The following is an 18,325-nucleotide window of genomic DNA, read 5'->3' as shown; positions in this document are numbered from 1 at the left end:
GTCAGCCGTCTCTTTATGCAAATGAGCTCCTCTCTGCCAGCGCCCCTAGTGGGTCAGCCAGGTACTTCAGCACGGGATTGTATGACGCAACAGTTTACTCATTAGGACAACGCTGTTTTCAGCTGATTTCAATTTGATAGAACATGATTCTTTATTGTGATACATGTAATTGCAGTTCATTGTTTCGCTATTTTTTGCCACCACTCTTGTGCTGTAAGATTTGACTAGAACTCAATGTTTTGTTATTTCTGATGTCAGAAATAACAAAACATTTAAAGATTAAAATAGAAATGCGAAACATATCACGAAGAGCTTATTTTAAGTGTTCAGCCAGTTACAATACATTTGCTTCTCAGCTTCGTTGCCACATATTTCTAAATCCAAAGAAGCTTGCTGCCAATTACTGTTTCTTATGTGTGTGATAAGACAAAAGAGCTGTTAACTAACAAGTATCTAGTCACACATACACAATCAATCTGTAATGTATTTGAATCATATCACAGCTGAAAGCTGGGTTAAGTCAGTGATTGTATCTGAAATGAATTGAATGTAGTTTTCTTTGTTATCCCTTTAATTGTAGGAGGTAGAATCATTTTCGGAGGGGGCGTGTCCAGTCTGCTGACATCGACGAGGTAAGCAGCAGCACAGCATAGAAAGTAGCTCCATGACTTCCCTCTAACAGCGTCAGGAACCTCCAACGACAGCATTATTGCGGCTGCAAATGTAATTGTTTTTAACCTGCTTCGGTTTATTAATACAACAAACGTACGTTTTTTCGCAGTTTCTGGTTTGGTGTGTAGTGAGCCAGTAAGTGTATACCCAGTACAAAAATAGCTCCTATCACTAGCGGCAGAACTGGCAGTGGATCATTTATTCTGTCTTTGCAGCCGACTAATGTTCACCTCAGCTGACTTCACTGTAAATTATACACCTCTGTGTCTGTAGCCGAAATATTAAGCACAACATATTAAGTAGCATTAATACATTTTGATTAATTGGCGCGTGGTGTAATTATGGCCCGAGCTGGTGTTGTCCAGATAACAATTCGTCATGTACGAGTTATTCATCTATCAGAGTAACCGGGAATGACACAAACATTAAATGACACCAGCATCTCCGGTAAAATGTAGTGGCCAAACAATCACATGCACAAGAACTTTAAGGGATAATTAAAATAACGTTATAGTTTTATCAGTGGTGGAATGTAAGTACATTTACTCATGTACTGTAGGCAAATTTAGTACAAATTCTAGGTACTTGTCCTCGAGTTTTCCCATTTTATGTAGCTTACAGTACACCACTATTTTAGATGTATAAATGCAGCCACTAACTAGCAAAATATGAAATGAACCAGTAAGATGTATGGCACCAGGAGCTTTTATTGGTGTTTTCAAAGCTCTGTTGGAACCGTATTTAATCACTTGTACATACTCTACAGAGTCCTCGTCTTCCACCGTGTCGCTCTCATCTTACAGTCATCACATGACATGTCCTCTCCAGAGATCGCCTCTCTGTCCTGGGGCCACATGAAGGTGAAGGGATGCTCCTCCAGCTACAAGGACTGTAAGGTCTGGCCCGGAGGCAGCCGGGCCTGGGACTGGAGGGAGACGGGGACCGAGGTGAGTGGAACTGGAACCATGATACACACAAAATAGACACGCAGGACTGCATGTCGACGACAGTGCTCACACACACATACTATCTTGCCTTTTCCACATACCCAGCATTCCCCGGGAGTCCAACCCGCCGACCTGGAGGAGGTGCTGAAGAAGGGGATAGACTTGTTGGTCATCGGCAGAGGAATGAGTGAAGCTCTGCAGGTAAAACAGACCTACAGAAAAGGTCCATTTATCCAGGGGTACAAAGGAATACCTATCATCCCTTTATGATGCTATACGTAGTCCAGGCAGAAGGAGTAGTGTGAGCAGCAGTAACTTCAGCGTTCAGGGCACAGCAGTAGTGAAGCACATTCTCACATCTAGTGCTTAAGTAAAAGTAACATTACTGCGGAGTAGAATTACTCAGTTACAAGTGATGGATTCAAATCTTTACCTCGGTAAAAGCACAGAACACAAACTACTTAAAAGTACCGAAACAAAAAGTACTCTTAATGCAGGATGTCTCATTTTGGAATCATTTAGATTACATTAGTTTTGAATTAATGATGCATTAATGTGCTCTCACTTTAATGTTAAAACTGGTGAAGGTGGACATTTCTTTAATTTGTTTTTGTATGTGCGGTCGTCTCCTCTCTCAGGTTCCCTCCTCCACGCTGGACTTCGTGACGCAGAAGGGCGTCGACGTCAGGGTCCTGCAGACGGAGAAGGCCGTTGCCGAATACAACAAACTGGCTGGCCAGGGCGCCAAGGTGGGGGGGGTCTTCCACTCCACCTGTTGATGACGTCACCTTTAGCCTTACACGGGACAGAGGACAGCCTGCAGTGCACCATGTCCCACAGTCTGGGTTTTAGATACAGCTGGCTAGCTCTGCTAGCTTCATGCTTTTCTCAGCGTGACTGCAGACCACTGATTTAGGGTCAGATTGAAACATCCTAATGTCCAATCAATTATTATAAATCTTCTTTTGTAACAAATTGAAGATGCAATGCAACTCCATTTGATTTTACAGGTCCATTTTGTGGAATGTTAAAGCACAACGACCACTTTTCAACTGTCAGCTAACAAACATATGGTCAGGTCATATGGTGGTTAAAGGTAATGGATGTGTAGTTCAGTGTGTGTATTTCTGCTTGTTTGATACACAAAATAAAATTTGAAAATGAGTCATCTCCATCACATGGGTTTGTCTTTATCATAAACTTTTTATCATAAAGTACAAAAATATTCCCCATACAATTCGGCACGAGTAAAACCCACTCTAGTGCTTCCTACTGCTTAACCATAAATTACATTTACGCTTGGCCTAATTCTAAAATTGAATGTGTGGCCATAGAGCGAGAGCCTCATCTGTGTGTCCTCCGTTGAAGAGTTGCGTTAGCGGCGGGCGGGTTTGGGCATGATGTAGACTTTGACGGGCTTGCTGAACGGAATGGTTCCCTCCACGGCCGCCTCCTGCGGCGAGAGGCTGTCGATGCTGTCGCTCCATCCCAGCTTGGAGGCCGGCGAAGGGGAGGAGAGGGAGGCTGAGGAGGAGCTGTAGGCCAGCAGGAGGCGCACCTCGATCTGAGACGGCTCTGAGAGAGAGAGAGAGAGAGTCAAAGTTGATTCACTGATGAAGAGGGCAACGTGTGTGTGTGTGTGTGTGTGTGTGTGTGTGTGTGTGTGTGTGTGTGTGTGTGTGTGTGTGTGTGTGTGTGTGTGTGTGTGTGTGTGAGACTCTGGCTGATTTTAAACAATTAGGATTTGATTCATTTTAACCAGCATTGGCTGCTATCGCTGGCGTTACCTTATAACAGGTGTGTGATTGGAGACAATTGGTTGGAAAGATTGTTTTTGACAGCTGTATTGATTTATTTTAATGCAGAATTTGAGTTGTATTAATTACAGGTTATCGATGTCTCACTCTTGAATCCATTTTCCGTATTAAAAGTAGATGGAAAAAAACATTTGAACACTGAAACAGAAATATGGGGTGTGTGTGTGTGTGTGTGTGTGTGTGTATGATACACACCTGTCCACGCGGTGTGTGAGAGGTAAACCTGTGTGATGAGTCTGTGTCTGTCAGGTCCAGGCTTCCTGAAGTCTCCAGGTTTGGGATGGATCACGTGACTCTGGCCGTCTGGATACAGAACCTGAAGGGACACAATGCACAGAAAGCAGCTGATTCAGCCAGTTTTTTCATATCCAGAGTGAACGAGTGTGTTTTAGAGGGCATGCTAAGTAGAGGGCATTCTCACAGTCAACATTCCTGAGCTACAGTTCAGGGTTTTCCACAGACAGCTTGAACTAAACTCATCTTTTACATCCTTAAATCCAGTAGTCAACACACTCATCATCTCTGGGGCCAGAGCAACAGTAAGCAGAATAACAAACAAGTCACAATCTTACTGTGCAAGAAAAGAAAGAAATGTTGCCGCAGCTTTAGTAAACATCCACATTCTGATATCAGAATACTATAATAAAGTTATTACTTTTAACTGAGACGTTCTTCATGTTGAAGCGAAGGAAGTTGAGGAATCAAACACTTAAAATAAACAGCAAAAAGGAACAAACTCACAGTTTTGAACGCTTCAAATGAAGACTGTGTGGGAGTATGTTTTGTATTTTGTCCATGTAATGTCACAGAATAAAACGTGTAGCGTGCAGCCACAACAGTTGTCACCTCGTGAGTCTGTGTGTGACGCATCGTGGCAAAATGTGGTTCTGGAGACACCTTCTGTACACAGAGTAGGTTGGAGTTCTTTGCGAGGTGTTTATATTTCTGTGTGTGTGTGTGTGTGTGTGTGTGTGTGTGTGTGTGTGTGTATGTATGTGCGTGTGTAATTGAGATCAAAACGAAGGCAGATGTTTGGCGTCGCGGCCGGTGTGACCCGATCGCAATATGGTCTCTAGATTATATACAGAACTAGTATGTTTCACTTCAAGTGATGGGACTTTGCTCTTAAAAAACTCAACTTTAGAATGAACAGATTTACAAAACTACCCACACAACGTTTATTACTTTGAACCTTCTTTCATTACCTGATCTAAACCTGTCGAGCTTCGCTAGTTCTTATTTTGTTGCAACAAAGACCCATAACAATAAAAAAAAAAAATAATCTAATTCTTTAAAGCTAAAAATATTGAACAGCTTGTTGCAGTCTACAAAGTACTGCTGACTCTGAAGCTGAGCAAAACCCAAAAAGGTCCAGTGAGAAGCTGAGTCCAGTCATTTAGTGGTGCAGTAAACTGACCTGTACTTTCACAGTGTTCTGGGGATCCTGGACGTGCTCTAGCATTGCATCGATGTCCAGCGCCACAACCAGGCCCGTGGTGAACCTCAGCGGGTTGTCCGACTCCCCCGTCGGCTCTATGATGGTGGCTGTCGCACGATGGATCTGTCGCCCGACAGGGAAAAGTTAATGAAAACAAAGAAAAGCACTCGGTTCATCAGACTGCACACCACTGCTGGTGAGCACAAAAACAGACTCTGACAGATTCATCATACTTGTTCAGGCAGCCTGAGCTGCAGCAGGCCGCTCTGTCTCAGAGTCGTCTGGAGGATCTTCACCATCTCCACCGGTTTACAGGACGACAGCCGGGGCATCAGCTCCAACAGCTTGTCCACAAAGCTGTCCTGCAGGTGGGGCAGCTCCGCCAGAAACAGCCTGAGGGTTGCAGAAGATATGGAAGGAAGAAGTAGTGAGAGGAGAGCATTGAAGCATATATGCACCGACAGTAAGGAGCAGGGACATTCTACCCAGAGTCCACTATGCAAATTCAACCAGTTTCATTTGTGTCTGCCTCTTCAGTAAGACAGCGAATGACTGTCATCCCTGAGGCTCATTAGCCCCCATTCAGGTTGAAATCAATATGTCAAACAATTCCCAGAGAAAGAAGTTGGAAGAGATGATGAGGAGAAGGAAACACCATTCATCAAACACAGAATGCAGGTAAAACAACGGACATTGAAGACAGATCAATTGTGGGAGCCGACGTTTCAGGGGATTTTTCCGGGGAACACTTAAACGGCCGGTCTGCTGTAGTCGTGTCTGTATAAAGACTCACAGAGACTCAGAGAGCTCCATACTGTGACAATGTGTCCAGGGTCAACAATGAACACTGAGAAGCATCACACGTCTGGAACAAACTCTCAGAAAACTTGATTACTCTTCCATTCCTTTAAGTTAAGGCTTAACACTGTTTGCCACTGCCATTAATTAGGTTACATGTTTGACTGTAACTTGTATTGCCATGTTTAATTAATTTGAGCTTGTTTTTACTTATTTTATTTGACTCCTAATTGTTGCCATCAATCCGTTTCAACACACAAATTAAAGCTCAGATATCCTGACAGTTTGGAGAACAGAAAGACGGACATTATCAGATCATTTCTCACCTCTGAAACGACTCAATGTCCTGCAAAAACTTCTCACAGCTGCTGATGAGTGGATCCAACCTGAGGAGAAAAAAGAAACATCTGCATACAGGTGTGGTCCACATTAAATGCATATGGTCAGTGTGTGTGTGTGTGTACTGACCCTTGCCTGGTGCGAGCAGTCAGGACGAGCTGCAGAGCTTTGGCCTGCAGGCGAACATGATGTATGGTGGCCACCTGTCTGCTCTCCAAACCGCTGTACAGGAACTCCAGCTTGTAGGTTTCTTCTAAGATCTACAAACACAACGACACACACACACGTTTAACACAGGCGTGGTAATACCAACATCAGGGGTGCAACAGATCATACAAGTTGAGTCACAGATCAGCACAAACTTTTAGAAATGTCCCCGATCATCGATGATCCAATATGGTCAGATTGTATTTATTGATAAAGAAATATATCCCTAGTGTTAGAAAGTTAAACAAGTCATAATTACTCTCTAATATCCATTTGATGTTGTTGTGTCTCCTTCATACAACTTGATGTATTAAAGTTTCTCACTAAAGAAACTACCTTTTACAAGATTACTTTTGAACACATCAGGATAAGGTTTTAATTTACCTTCTGCCAGTACTCATTTGTACTGAACAGAGCCTGAAGCCTCCGTACATTAGCCGTTAGCTGCCCACGTCTCTAGCTCTCCTCTTGCTGATTTAAACACAGATTTTTTGTTCACGATGTAACATAATCAGGGATCAGCGACTACAATACTGAATTACTGAATATATGCTGATAACTTATACATTTATAAACTTATTTCTCACTATGATGGTTACACTGTGTAATTAATCCGTGGTTTACATGCGTCCCAAACCGTGGGGGGGGGTGCGTACAGATCGATAGCGCACTAACCAACGCGCATGTGTGTGTGAGTGTGTGTGTGCGGACCTGTTGAGCTGCTGCTGTGGCTGTGACGTTTTGTTTGAGGCAGAGAGGGACGGCCATGTTCCACAGCTTCTCCTGCAGAGCCTGAGGAAACGAGGCAAAGCGAAGGTTGCTTTGAAACCACCAGTCTGTTTCCTTGAACTCCTGCTAATGTATTTCTATAACAACAGGGTCCTCAAAGAAATATGGGTCAAAGCATAATAGACAGAAATCTCTCAAACACACACACACACACACACACACACACACACACACACACACACACACACACACACACACACACACACACACACACACACACACACACACACACACACACACACACACACACACACACACGTACCTTCATGAGCAGCAGCTGGCAGCGCAGGTATGTTGCACAGAATTCAGCGGCTCCAGCGAGCTCCGTCTGCAGCTCCCCCAGCCGCCGCAGGTCTCTGACAGACAGACGGGAGAAAAACACTTTCACACACTTCCTTCAATATTCACCAACTCACCCAATCACCACTTTACCAAATCAACATGGTTTTCAGATCATAAAACAATGCTTTGTCTGAGGGCTGGATTATTTAACTTCAGCTTTTTGCACACAGTATATCCAATTCAAATATGATGTCATTGAATATTTGAAGCTTCTTTTGAGGGTTTTGAATGAAGTTTTAAATGTCTGTTACATTTTATGACATTGAATTGTAATGTCAATGTTATGAATGAAGTTTCAAACTCTTTGGTACAGCCCTATAAAGCATATTAACATTACCAATATTTCACTATTACAAAAACGGTAACTGGAGAAAGTCAGTAAACGATGTGTTTACCGACTTTCTGAGGTACAATCCTCAAAATATAACTTGACAATGATAAAGCTGCTATATAAAAAAATTAAAAAGTGACGATTACTATTGAGGAAAAGAGTATGAATGAATGAATTAAAGAAGGGCTTCCACATTGTGTGTGTGTGTGTGTGTGGTTATGCACCGTATCGTGAAGTTCAGCAGGTCCTGGGCTCCGGGTGCTTCCAGGTTCTGGATGGTGCTGACCCTGTTCAGACTCTGTTGTAGGAACAGCTGAGCTGATTCCACTGAACCCAAACTACAACGCGAGTCCACCAGGCCCGGCAACTACAAGAAAAAGACAGGACAACAGTTACAGGAGATCACTGTGTGTGTGTGTGTGTGTGTGTGTGTGTGTGTGTGTGTGTGTGTGTGTGTGTGTGTGTGTGAGTCTGACCATTAGTCTGATAATAAAAACTTTGAGTCAGTGACAATGGGTCCCGTTACTCGCTGTGGGGGTGTCTACTGGGAATAGAGCTGGAACGGTTTAGAATTTTTTGCCCATGACGTTGGGACCTTCTGTATCGGTCAAGCTGAATAGAGAGTGTAAAAAAACTAAACTGTTAACGGCCCAGAACAGGCTCCTGTCAGGGGCCGCAGTACGACTGAGACCTGCAGGGTTTCACTTCTCACCCTGAGTGGCGGTACGAGGTGAGACAGGCTGTCCCTCAGGTAGACGTAGTGTCTGAAGGTGTGGTCGGAGAACAGCGCCGGCATGGTGGGACACGACTTGGCAGCGTTGAACACCAACACCAGCACCGCGATGTCTGAGGTCAACGACCAGAGTCAAGAAAGAAAAACACAGCTCACAGGTCCAGAGGTGAGTGATGAGAAGAACGTTTTTTTTAAGGCCATAATACTTTTACATTTCTTTAGTTTTTTAGTTTTCTGCATATTGAGATTTCCTGGCAGTTTTTGTAAAGTCACAACTGACTAAAGTCACATGTCTGTACAATGACACTTCATCACTCGATGATTAGGCACTACAGCAACGGCGGCGCATGTACATGCTGCGGCCGGTAGCGCCACATGTTTGTCTTTACTTCAATAATTGCATATGACAGAATACATTCATTAACATCTGAAGAGGAAGCGTCACGGTCCACAGCCGATCAACCTGCCGGACCAAACTGCCCCAGGGAGGAGAGCCGAGATGGAAGCTAAGCTAACCCAGCTAGGACCTGAAGCTACTCCATTGTCTCGTCTTCTATACGCGATCCTTGTCCGTGCCGACAGCTTTGTCTAAATATGACAACAATTTCATTTTTAAACGAGATTAAATCATGCGGCACTAAACTTTAAAACTAGATTATAATTAAGAAAGTACAATTTTAAACTTTCTTTAAATGTCAGTTACATTTTTATTCTAATCCTAGAATAATTTATTTCTGTTGCACCAAAACCTTTAACTCATTTAATTTACTAGAAACACAATTGAGGAGGTTTAACAGTTAACATGGCTGCTGTTTTAGATGGTTTTGAGCAAAGTAATCAAGTTCATCAAAGAAAGTTAAAGAGGGTTTTCCAGCCTGTAAAAAGGAAGAAACTAACCTGCCTAAAAATAGAAGTTTTAGTTGTACTGCCTGAACTAACGCATTTATAGGCTGAGGCTCATTATGGCTGCCAGCTGCTGCCTATTACTAACTACAGGTTCAAACTACAAATGCAGAATAAGGAAGGACTGCACATTTTCTGGACAAACTGGTAATGTGGAGACCTATAGTTCAGCTGCAGCAGAATGGGGTTGATGTGGCTGGTTTGCGTTGAGGTCTAAGTGTGTTTTGAGATTTTCAGGTGTGTGAAGGATACAGGCTGGATCGTCCATGTCAGGCTCTGGTGTGTCGAAGTATGGGTGTGTGCTGAGCAGCTCGGGAACCAGCGGCAGCACTAGTGTTGGGTGACGGGAACCCAGGAACTTCAGACACCTTGTGAAACAAGAACAAATTAATATATATCAGTTTTCAGGTCACCAATGAACAGTTTCCATAAAAAACAAAACATCCTATTCAGGGCTCTATTATTGATTCGTCGCTCTAACAGGGTTGAACATCACACTCACTATGAGTATAGTGCCGTATCGTCATCTTGACAATCTTAAACCTTCACACGGAATTTGATCCGGTGGCACCGATGACAAGCATTAAGAATAACTATAAAAAAAGTAGCCAATCTTCTCGCTGATGGTCTCGTTTACTTATGAAGTTCATATAGAGCAGGGGTCTCAAACTCAAGGCCCGCGGGCCAAATCGGCCCGCCACGTCATTTTATGTGGCCCGCGAATCCGCCAGCTCTTCCGCCCCGATCCGCGCGCACACTCCCACCGGCGGATGCGGGGCAAAAGAGTCGTTCATAGTCGTTTGCTAGTGAACGAAACCAACCAGGTCCCGCTCTTCAATATTAACAAATAGCTCTCTGACTACAGGTGACTTAAAGATGTTGATGCACTAGATTGTCAGTTTCATTAATTTGTAACTTTTGCTTAAAAGATCAGTTTTAAAACTTGTTGCATAACTTTTATAAGCATCCTGTAGAATTATCCGAAGTACTGGATTTTAGATATATTTGGACTACTTTAAATGACATAACGTTATATATGCTTTATTGCTATATACCCACCATGGTATTAGACTGAAAGAAACATTTTTAATCAACATTTCTTTATTTACAGTGACAAATCTCTCCATCACTTGCTCTTAACATTTTTAACATGTTGACTTCAATGTTTTCGTATGTCCGAAAACTTCAACATAAAATGTAGTTAATTCAAATGTCGCTTTGTTGTTTCATGCGGTGACAATATTAGAAATGTACAATGAGAAAACACACACACACACACACACACACACACACACACACACACACACACACACACACACACACTCACTTCCAGACGGAGTTGCGGTCGGTGGGATACTTATTGAGGTTCTTCAGCAGCTCCAGCAGAGCCAGCTGGATGCACTCTTTAGTGGAGACGTTGGTGTAGCAAATCAACTCGTGGAGGGCTTCTCTGATGTCACGAGACGAGTCCTGGAGACCGACAGTGACCTCATCAATGTGAGCGAAGAACAAACAGGCTTGTGTTCATGTATAATGTGGCTCACAAGAAAATACATATTTCAGGGTTAAGAGATTGACTGTTGGACCAGTGTGTGTGTGTGTGTGTGTGTGTGTGTGTGTGTGTGTGTGTCTGTGTGTACCTCCAACACAGCCAGCACCGTGTCCAGCTGGTCCTCTCGGAGTGTTATGTGGGTGGATATTTCTCTCAGCACGTGGATGGACTGCAGCCTCACTTCCTCGATCTCGTCGTTGAACATGTCGACTAGGAAGTCCAGGCACTTTTCGGCGAAGCTTGTAGACGAGCGAGCCAGCTGGGACAACGCCTCCACCGCCGCAATACGGACCTCTGGAGTGATGTTACAGACGGAGAGAACACCAGTGGGAAAAGCACTCAAGTCAGAGACACTGTAAAACCTGGCTGGCAGAGGTCATGACAACATATCATGTGATATAAAAAAATACAACCTAAAAAACCCTTTGGAAGTGGATGTAACAGATTCAGACGGAATATTCACTCAATTTGACAACAGAAATAAGTTATACGGTCCCAGAAACGTCCATCTTGTGCTACTCACCTGTATAAATCAACAACATCATCATCATATGTCAAAATACCCCATCAGTAACATCCCGAGGCTGTGTGGGTTTAACATCGCTCTGTTTACATCCGGTTAGACAAAGACATACGGACCCGCGTCTCACGTACCAAACATCTCGTCCTCCAGGCCGTGAACGAAGGCCCCGCAGGCCCCCGAGGCGATGAGGTAAACCGTGTTTCTGTCCAGTTTCTCCTTGGGGGCGTCGTCGGCCCACTTCCTGCCGGAGGAGAACTCTCCAGAAGTGAAGAGCTCTTTGGCCCGTTCGTGGGCCGTACGCTTCCTCTGGAACACAGAAACAGGAGAGTGAGTGGAGGCGTGCTCATTAACATGATTATAATTTCTTGTCTCGCGCATAGATTTTTTTTAATAAAAAGGCATCTTGTGAACGAGCTTCCATGACTCACCCTGAGATCTGACATCAGCTTCTTATCCAACGTCTGCTCCAGGAAGTGAGGACTGACCTGCAGCATCGAACCCTGATGCACGAGAAAAGATTCAACAAGTTTCACTTACGATTGTTAAATAAAGTATGTAACATTACCGGCTCTGTTAAAATGACGTTTCCCCCCCATTCAGTTCTACATGTCAGTTATGTGTTCAAACTTGACAGGGCTGTCATGGAAAGAGCCACCATGCTCACGTGAGATTTAGCACCTGGTGTCTTAGAAAAGGTTTAAAGAGTTTTGTCAGCTCTCTCACATGCTGCATGAGGGGTGGATTAAAACATGTACTTTCCTGCTGAAGGCTTCATTAATGTAAGGGCGAGGGACATGAAACCTCCCTCTCTTTGATCATTTATTAGATGAAGAACTCTGCAGCCTTTCTATTAATGTCCAGGACAAGATGTTAAGGATATGTATTCACGCATCGGGTTGGCAAGGATGTGACATTAAAGGAAGGGAGACAGCTGTTCTAGAGCATTTTTTTATTTATTTTGCCCCACGCCCCAAGGAGAAGAAAAAAAAAATCATACAACTGATCTGATATGAGAGGAGTTGCCTCAACAGGTTGGTTAATTCGTAATTTATAAAAAAATATATATTCAGACTTGTGCCAGGTTGGAAGTGTTACAGGCTACAGTGTGTATTATTTAGGGGGAATTATTGGCAGAAATATAATATTAACGAGTATGTTTTCTTTAGCGGATAATCGTTTTCGTTAGCTTAGAATGAGCCGTTTATATCTACATCGGGAGCCGGTCCTTTTCACAGAGCCGGCCGCCACGTTTCTACAGTAGCCCAGAGCGGACAAACCAAACACTGGCTCATGTGTTAAAGGGGCTCTAGTGATAAACTGTCTTAAAATGGGTAGAAACGTGGAAATGTTAGAACGTAACATTGCTTTTATTTTTGTCAATTTGTTTCTTTTCTGCATTTTGACATGCATCAATTTGATTATGAATGTATTTATAGAGATGTCATGATTACTAACTGATTGCCAAACAGCTACCGTGGTGCTAACCTCAGTTAAGTGCAGCAGCTAGGTTGCTATCATGCTAACAAGCTGTGACCGTGCACGCAATTTAGGCGGGTGTGTGGGACCGCGATATCACGGCTCCAGCCTCCGATCACTACTGCGCAGACTCTGGCTCCAAAAACCTCACCAAGGCAAGATGTCAGAGCCCGTATTCTGTTTACTCTGGCTTCATTTTTGTACAGTAGGAGGAAGAGGAGACGCGTTGTCCCTCTTCATACACAGTTTATGGTCAGATCACTCACCAGTGTTTTGGCGGCCTGCACCCGGACCATCCAGGAGCCGTCGCTGACCATGTGACTGATCTTCCCAAACGCATCATCGACAAGCCGGATCTCCTCGTTGGACGACGGGATGGGAACAATGCTGATTGGACAGAATTAACTAGTCAGGCAAAGCTACTACAAACCGGTGCAACCAATGAGTTCAGTCAATGGACATTTTGAAATGAAAAGGAACACTATATGTACTATAAAATATTTTATATTCACGGTAACTCGCTAACCAGATCAAAATATCAGCAATCAACATTACAAATAAATACTATCTAGAGCATCATGGGAAACAGGATGTAAGAATCGCAGACATTTCTTTTTCTTTTTCAAAACACTTTTCTGGGTTTCCGCTTTTAAAGCCAGTGACAATTCTGACAGATAGGAGTGTCCCTTAGCACTGTAACTCTCCAGCTTGTGCTGACAGTAAGTCACTCTGAACATCACTCTCTTCTCACCTTTCCGGGTACAGCTGGCTGAGCATCCAAACTATCTGCACCGCCGCAGAGCGGACCTGCTCGTAGTCATCGGTCAGCAACCTGCAGGCCTGCAAACACACATACACACGTGTTACACGCGCACAGCCACTGTCGCCGAGATGGACGCTGATGATTTACATCATGAACAGTACACCGAATCCCTAAAGACCTTTCTCATGGCAGACAGTCTGTTACGTTATTATCATTCACCCACAGAGAGAAATCCGTTTAGCAACAGTCAAAATGTCCACCGCGAGGAAGGTCTGTTCACTCCGGGATTTCCATTATTTTGGTAGGTTTCAGTAAAGATGCGGGTGACGGTGCTGTTACCTGGTCATAAATGATCTCATGAATCTTCATCCCTCTCTCATGCAGCTGCAGCTGGAAAGCAAACACACAGAACGAGCTGTTATGTAAAGAGAATAATCACTGGTATGACAGCAGACTGGGTTTTCTCACTGCTGGCGTGTGTGTGGTCTCTAAATACACAAGTTTGGTGCTGGTGGAGTTTTTTGGTGAGCGCAGGTGATGGCGGTGCCCTACCATGGCTTTGAGGGCTGCAGTGCGAACTCTGGGGTCCTGGTCTCCGAAGTAGTCGCTGATGATACTCTGGACGTCCCTCACTCCTCCTGGAGCACCGAGAGGAAAACACGCAACAGAAGCATGACAACACATCACACACCAACTCACACAAAGTACAATCATGATCCATAAATGAGAGTTCATTTGAGTTCTGACTGTAATGGCAGACATTTCAAAGCTTTTGAGTATTTTCCCATCAACCTTGCAATGAAGGAATTACATAAAAAGTGAAAAACAAATAAAACAAACGGGCGTAACAGAATACACGCTCTTCATAGTTTTTAGTGTCTGATATTCTGTTCACACCGGACAATTCTGCTCTTACCACCGTTCGTATGTATGTGAATCAGAATCATTGACAGGCAAATGCTCGGTATTTGCAATCAGCACACTGCCGCGCCTCCATTTCTCTGCATACGGAAATGCGTATCATGACACCTAAATAAAGGCTTATCTTATAGAGGAGGCGGTGAAGATGTAAGAGAGAGAAGCATGGCCCCGAAAGCAAAAGGCAAAAAGAAAATTGCGACTCATTAGCTACAGATGCACAATTTCGTGGCACCAGAAATTGGTTGGAGTAGCCGATCATTACAGACCAAGTAAATAAAACCAAAACTGCTACATTTCAATTTGGACTGTTTTTTAAAGTTGAATATTTTATATATGTATATGAAATGGCGTGAATTTAAAGGCTATTGATTATACTGTATTTGGCCAACGCATCTTAAGAGGTCAAATGTTGTTGTTTATTGAAGCCTTTTTCTGATGAATGCCATTTTAATAATGAGATGAATTTTGTAAAAGGTGTGTGTTCACATTTTCTATGACAGCCTGGTCTGAGGCAGTTCTAAAAGTATTGATGAATCCCGGATTTGTGCATAAAAGGCTGGAACGCACGGTTTAAGCACTGTTTGTGAATAAGGCCCATCGAATCTTTAAGTAAGGAACGTCACAGTTCAGCCATCATACAGAGCGACGGCACAAACCTAATGATGTGCCAACTCCCTCATTGTCTTTGGTCAGCGGAGCGTCCACCGTGCCGAGACATCCGAGGAGCTTCAGACACTTGTTCCTCACCCCGAAATACGTATCAGACAGGTGCTGAGAGGAGGAAAGAGAACAAAAAACAACACAGAGGCGATTAGTTGCTTTGTGCAGACAGTCCTGTTGAGTCTGTTACATCTATAAAGAACACTTAACGGTGAGCTACTGTCTACCAAATGTCTGCGTGTGTCACCTTGCAGGCCATCTCTATGAGCCTCTGTCTGACTGCAGGACTCTCAGGTAGTTGTGTGCCAATGACCAGCAGAGTGTCCAGCAGCTGGGCGAGGACCTGATGGGACTCTGCAGACAGAGAGGAACAGAACGGAGCAAACACAGACACTTTGTTAGCTATTTATAGGTGTCTTTGTGGGAGGGGACAAATGATGTTCATCTAATTTCACTTCATGTTAAAGTGCAAATAGGTGCTTTGATCCGGCAGATCTAGTTGCAATTTCCACTTCTCCTTTAGGGAGGTCATTCATACATAGCACTCTTTTAAAGGCCATACGTTTCATATATTTTAATATCATCTTTAACTAAAAATCCATTAAGGCACAACATTTCAAATCTCTTCAGCCAGACACATTTCATGAATTCTTCCTAAATCATCAAATTGTTCTGTGAAAACACTCAGTGCGTAGGAACAATCAGAGTATATTTCAAGGTGATCTCTTTCCCAACTGCTAACAAATATTGTAATAATTTCCAATTATGAATCGAGTGTGCATCTGTGTAAATATGTATGAACGTGTCTTACTCTCATTGTTGAGCGTGTTAATGGCGTCGTCCACGATGCAGTCGGGGCTGAAGCCCTGCGTTTTGGACAGCAGACCCAGCAGAGAGGCGATCTTCAGCCTCACCGAGTTATCTGTCTCCTGGGAGAGGACATCAGCATCAGATGAGCTATGTCTGCGCAGCTTTGCTTAGACTGAACATGAAGACATTGTAAATTGTGCTAAAAGCCACAGGCTATGTATGAGCTCTTTTATTACAACCTTGCAGAGATTATCTTTATATCTATAAAGCTCTGAATAAGCAATAGATTATTCACACGTGCTCCCGGCTACGACCCATACATAGTTCATTACCTTGTAGTAGTGCTCCAACAGGATCCGGAGCACACCCTCCACGCTCTCCACCTCCACAGGCTTGCGTGCAAACTGCAGCAGGTACTGCAGGGCATCGGTGGGGTTGGTGGCCTTGCAGAGGTCGATGTGCAGAGCCGCAGACTTGCTGGGTTTGGACAGACGCAGCTTCTTGGCTGGAGCTTCTTCATGAGGAATCTGTCAGCATAACACACAGCTATGTTTTTACAGGGAGCAGGCAGCATGTGGCGTGTGATCTCTCCTCCTCTGTTCAGATCGGCCCTATTTATTCAGCAGTACTCTGTCACATGTGAACATTTTACAAACTATTTTCTTTTCTGCTTACATACTTTTACTTTGTTTTAATGCAGAACTCTGACTTGTTGTTAAGTACTTTCACAGCCCGGTATTAGTAACGTACTTTTACTCAACGTTACTTCTTCCACCACTGACAGTCAGCAGAACACCCTGCTGGTCTCTTTCATAGGCTTACCGTGAAATGCGTCTGTCAATACAGACTGTGTCACAAGAAACCACCAACTAGTAACAATGACGTTAAACGCCACATAACCGGATTTTATTTAACTATTGCTCACTTTGATATCTTCATCTTAAAATTAAGCTAACGAGTATTATCAGTTTTGAGGTTAGCTTATTGGTGTTCAGGCTAACCTAGTCACATAGTACCTCTAGTACCTACGCTAACTTAGACGGTCAACGACTGATACTATGATATCATATATACAATATTTATTTTGTATACATATCACAGAGATGAGCTGCGTTGCGTTGTGGCTGTGAGCGGCATGCTGTTGTTGTGGTTGGGTTAACGTTAGTTAGCCATTTAGCATTAGCTAACAGGCTAGTTTTCTCTCTAGCGCAACCTTCAACGTTCACGTTGGGTCACAGTTTACAGAGAGGAAATGGGGTTCATGTGCTCACCTGTACAGTTTTAGAAAATTCCTCATAAACTCGTTTTTTCAGGTGCGCTGCCATGTTCAGGGAAAGATGAGTAGCCAAGTGTTCTATTCAGCATTCAGCCAGCAACATATATTTGGCCCTTTGTACTTCCCGTAGCTATGGCAAGGAAGGTAAAAGGCGTTTTGTAAATTACTCTTGTTCCTGTTTACTCGCTAAATTGACTTTTGTTTTTACTACATGTCATGACTCATGACCATGAACGCTCTATTTACTTGAAGCCAGTGTGCACAGGAGGAACAATTACAGCAATAATAACCCTTTCAATCAACATTACGATATGATATTCAAGATAGACTTCGAAAACTGCAAACCTATCCTGAACCCAGCGTTATATATTGCTGGCAGATCACAGTCAATTTGGACAAATATGACAAATTTTACAATTATCTGCTACACTTTAAAACAATGTGATCTTTTGAATTTAACATAAACTGACATTTAGGATAATGTAAAATTGTTAATTCAAAATAATTACTTCTTCTTTATTCAAGTAGTATCTTTTAATAGTTGGTTTCATTATTTATCAAACTGATCATTATTTTCCAAATTAACTGATTCTGTATTGAGAAAAATGTCCAACCCAGGTTCCCTGTGACTTCTTTAGAGGTTTTATTGTCAGTCAAACTGTCCAAAACCCAAAGTTAATCACTTTACAATGATGCAAAACAGAGAAAAGCAACAAATCCTCATATTGAAGAAGCTGCAACCAGAGCGTGATTGGTTGTTTTGCAAGAAAGAATTAATTACTACTTGTAAGTTTTGTAATGTGGCTGATTAAACGTTTATTCAAAGATTCTACAGGTACAATTAAAGGCACTGTTTTTGAGAAAACAATTCAATGTGGATAGATATGTTCATCAATTTAATTATTTACACTGCCACACGACTTGCATTAAATGACCACATTTAAAAGTAAGATTCACAGTTTACACAGTCACCGACCCTGTTTTGTCAGTGTCATGATGACCTGCAGAACCATAGCTGCCGCAGCAGC

The 18,325-nt window shown here is 43.1% G+C and overlaps 2 protein-coding genes across 4 annotated transcripts; one reads left to right on the top strand and one right to left on the bottom strand.

Annotated features, from left to right (window-relative positions):
• Nucleotides 1-605: 605 nt before the first annotated feature.
• On the top strand, nucleotides 606-2,778 carry aamdc (adipogenesis associated, Mth938 domain containing). 3 transcript variants are annotated; one of them, XM_079165610.1, is made up of 4 exons: nucleotides 606-632; nucleotides 1,439-1,619; nucleotides 1,725-1,820; nucleotides 2,258-2,778. In XM_079165610.1, the coding sequence occupies exons 2-4, from the start codon at nucleotides 1,488-1,490 to the stop codon at nucleotides 2,396-2,398; spliced, it is 369 nt and encodes a 122-aa protein (XP_079021736.1). In that variant the 5' UTR covers nucleotides 606-632; nucleotides 1,439-1,487; the 3' UTR covers nucleotides 2,399-2,778. The 3 variants fall into 3 exon arrangements, with proteins under 3 accessions (XP_079021736.1, XP_079021735.1, XP_079021737.1); XM_079165609.1 differs by having other exon boundaries at nucleotides 624-723; XM_079165611.1 differs by lacking the exon at nucleotides 606-632 and adding an exon at nucleotides 688-807.
• Nucleotides 2,779-2,825: 47 nt separating this feature from the next.
• ints4 (integrator complex subunit 4) lies at nucleotides 2,826-17,415 on the bottom strand. The gene is made up of 24 exons (XM_079165608.1): nucleotides 17,293-17,415; nucleotides 16,354-16,548; nucleotides 16,023-16,140; nucleotides 15,459-15,565; nucleotides 15,208-15,322; nucleotides 14,183-14,268; nucleotides 13,970-14,020; nucleotides 13,619-13,707; nucleotides 13,134-13,254; nucleotides 11,820-11,891; nucleotides 11,523-11,697; nucleotides 10,957-11,162; nucleotides 10,644-10,786; nucleotides 9,569-9,684; nucleotides 8,393-8,526; nucleotides 7,905-8,047; nucleotides 7,270-7,363; nucleotides 6,930-7,010; nucleotides 6,141-6,271; nucleotides 5,999-6,058; nucleotides 5,108-5,267; nucleotides 4,854-4,997; nucleotides 3,632-3,752; nucleotides 2,826-3,194 (listed from the first exon to the last, which is right to left on the bottom strand). Exons 1-24 carry the CDS (start codon nucleotides 17,344-17,346, stop codon nucleotides 2,995-2,997), a joined length of 2,916 nt encoding a protein of 971 aa, XP_079021734.1. The 5' UTR covers nucleotides 17,347-17,415; the 3' UTR covers nucleotides 2,826-2,994.
• Between the last annotated feature and the right edge of the window lie 910 nt (nucleotides 17,416-18,325).

Source organism: Pholis gunnellus, assembly GCF_910591455.1.
Source record: "Pholis gunnellus genome assembly, chromosome: 9".
NCBI classification, from domain to species: Eukaryota; Metazoa; Chordata; class Actinopteri; order Perciformes; family Pholidae; genus Pholis; species Pholis gunnellus.
The sequence above is the reverse complement of the archived record's forward strand: the minus strand, read 5'-3'. Positions and strand labels throughout refer to the sequence as shown.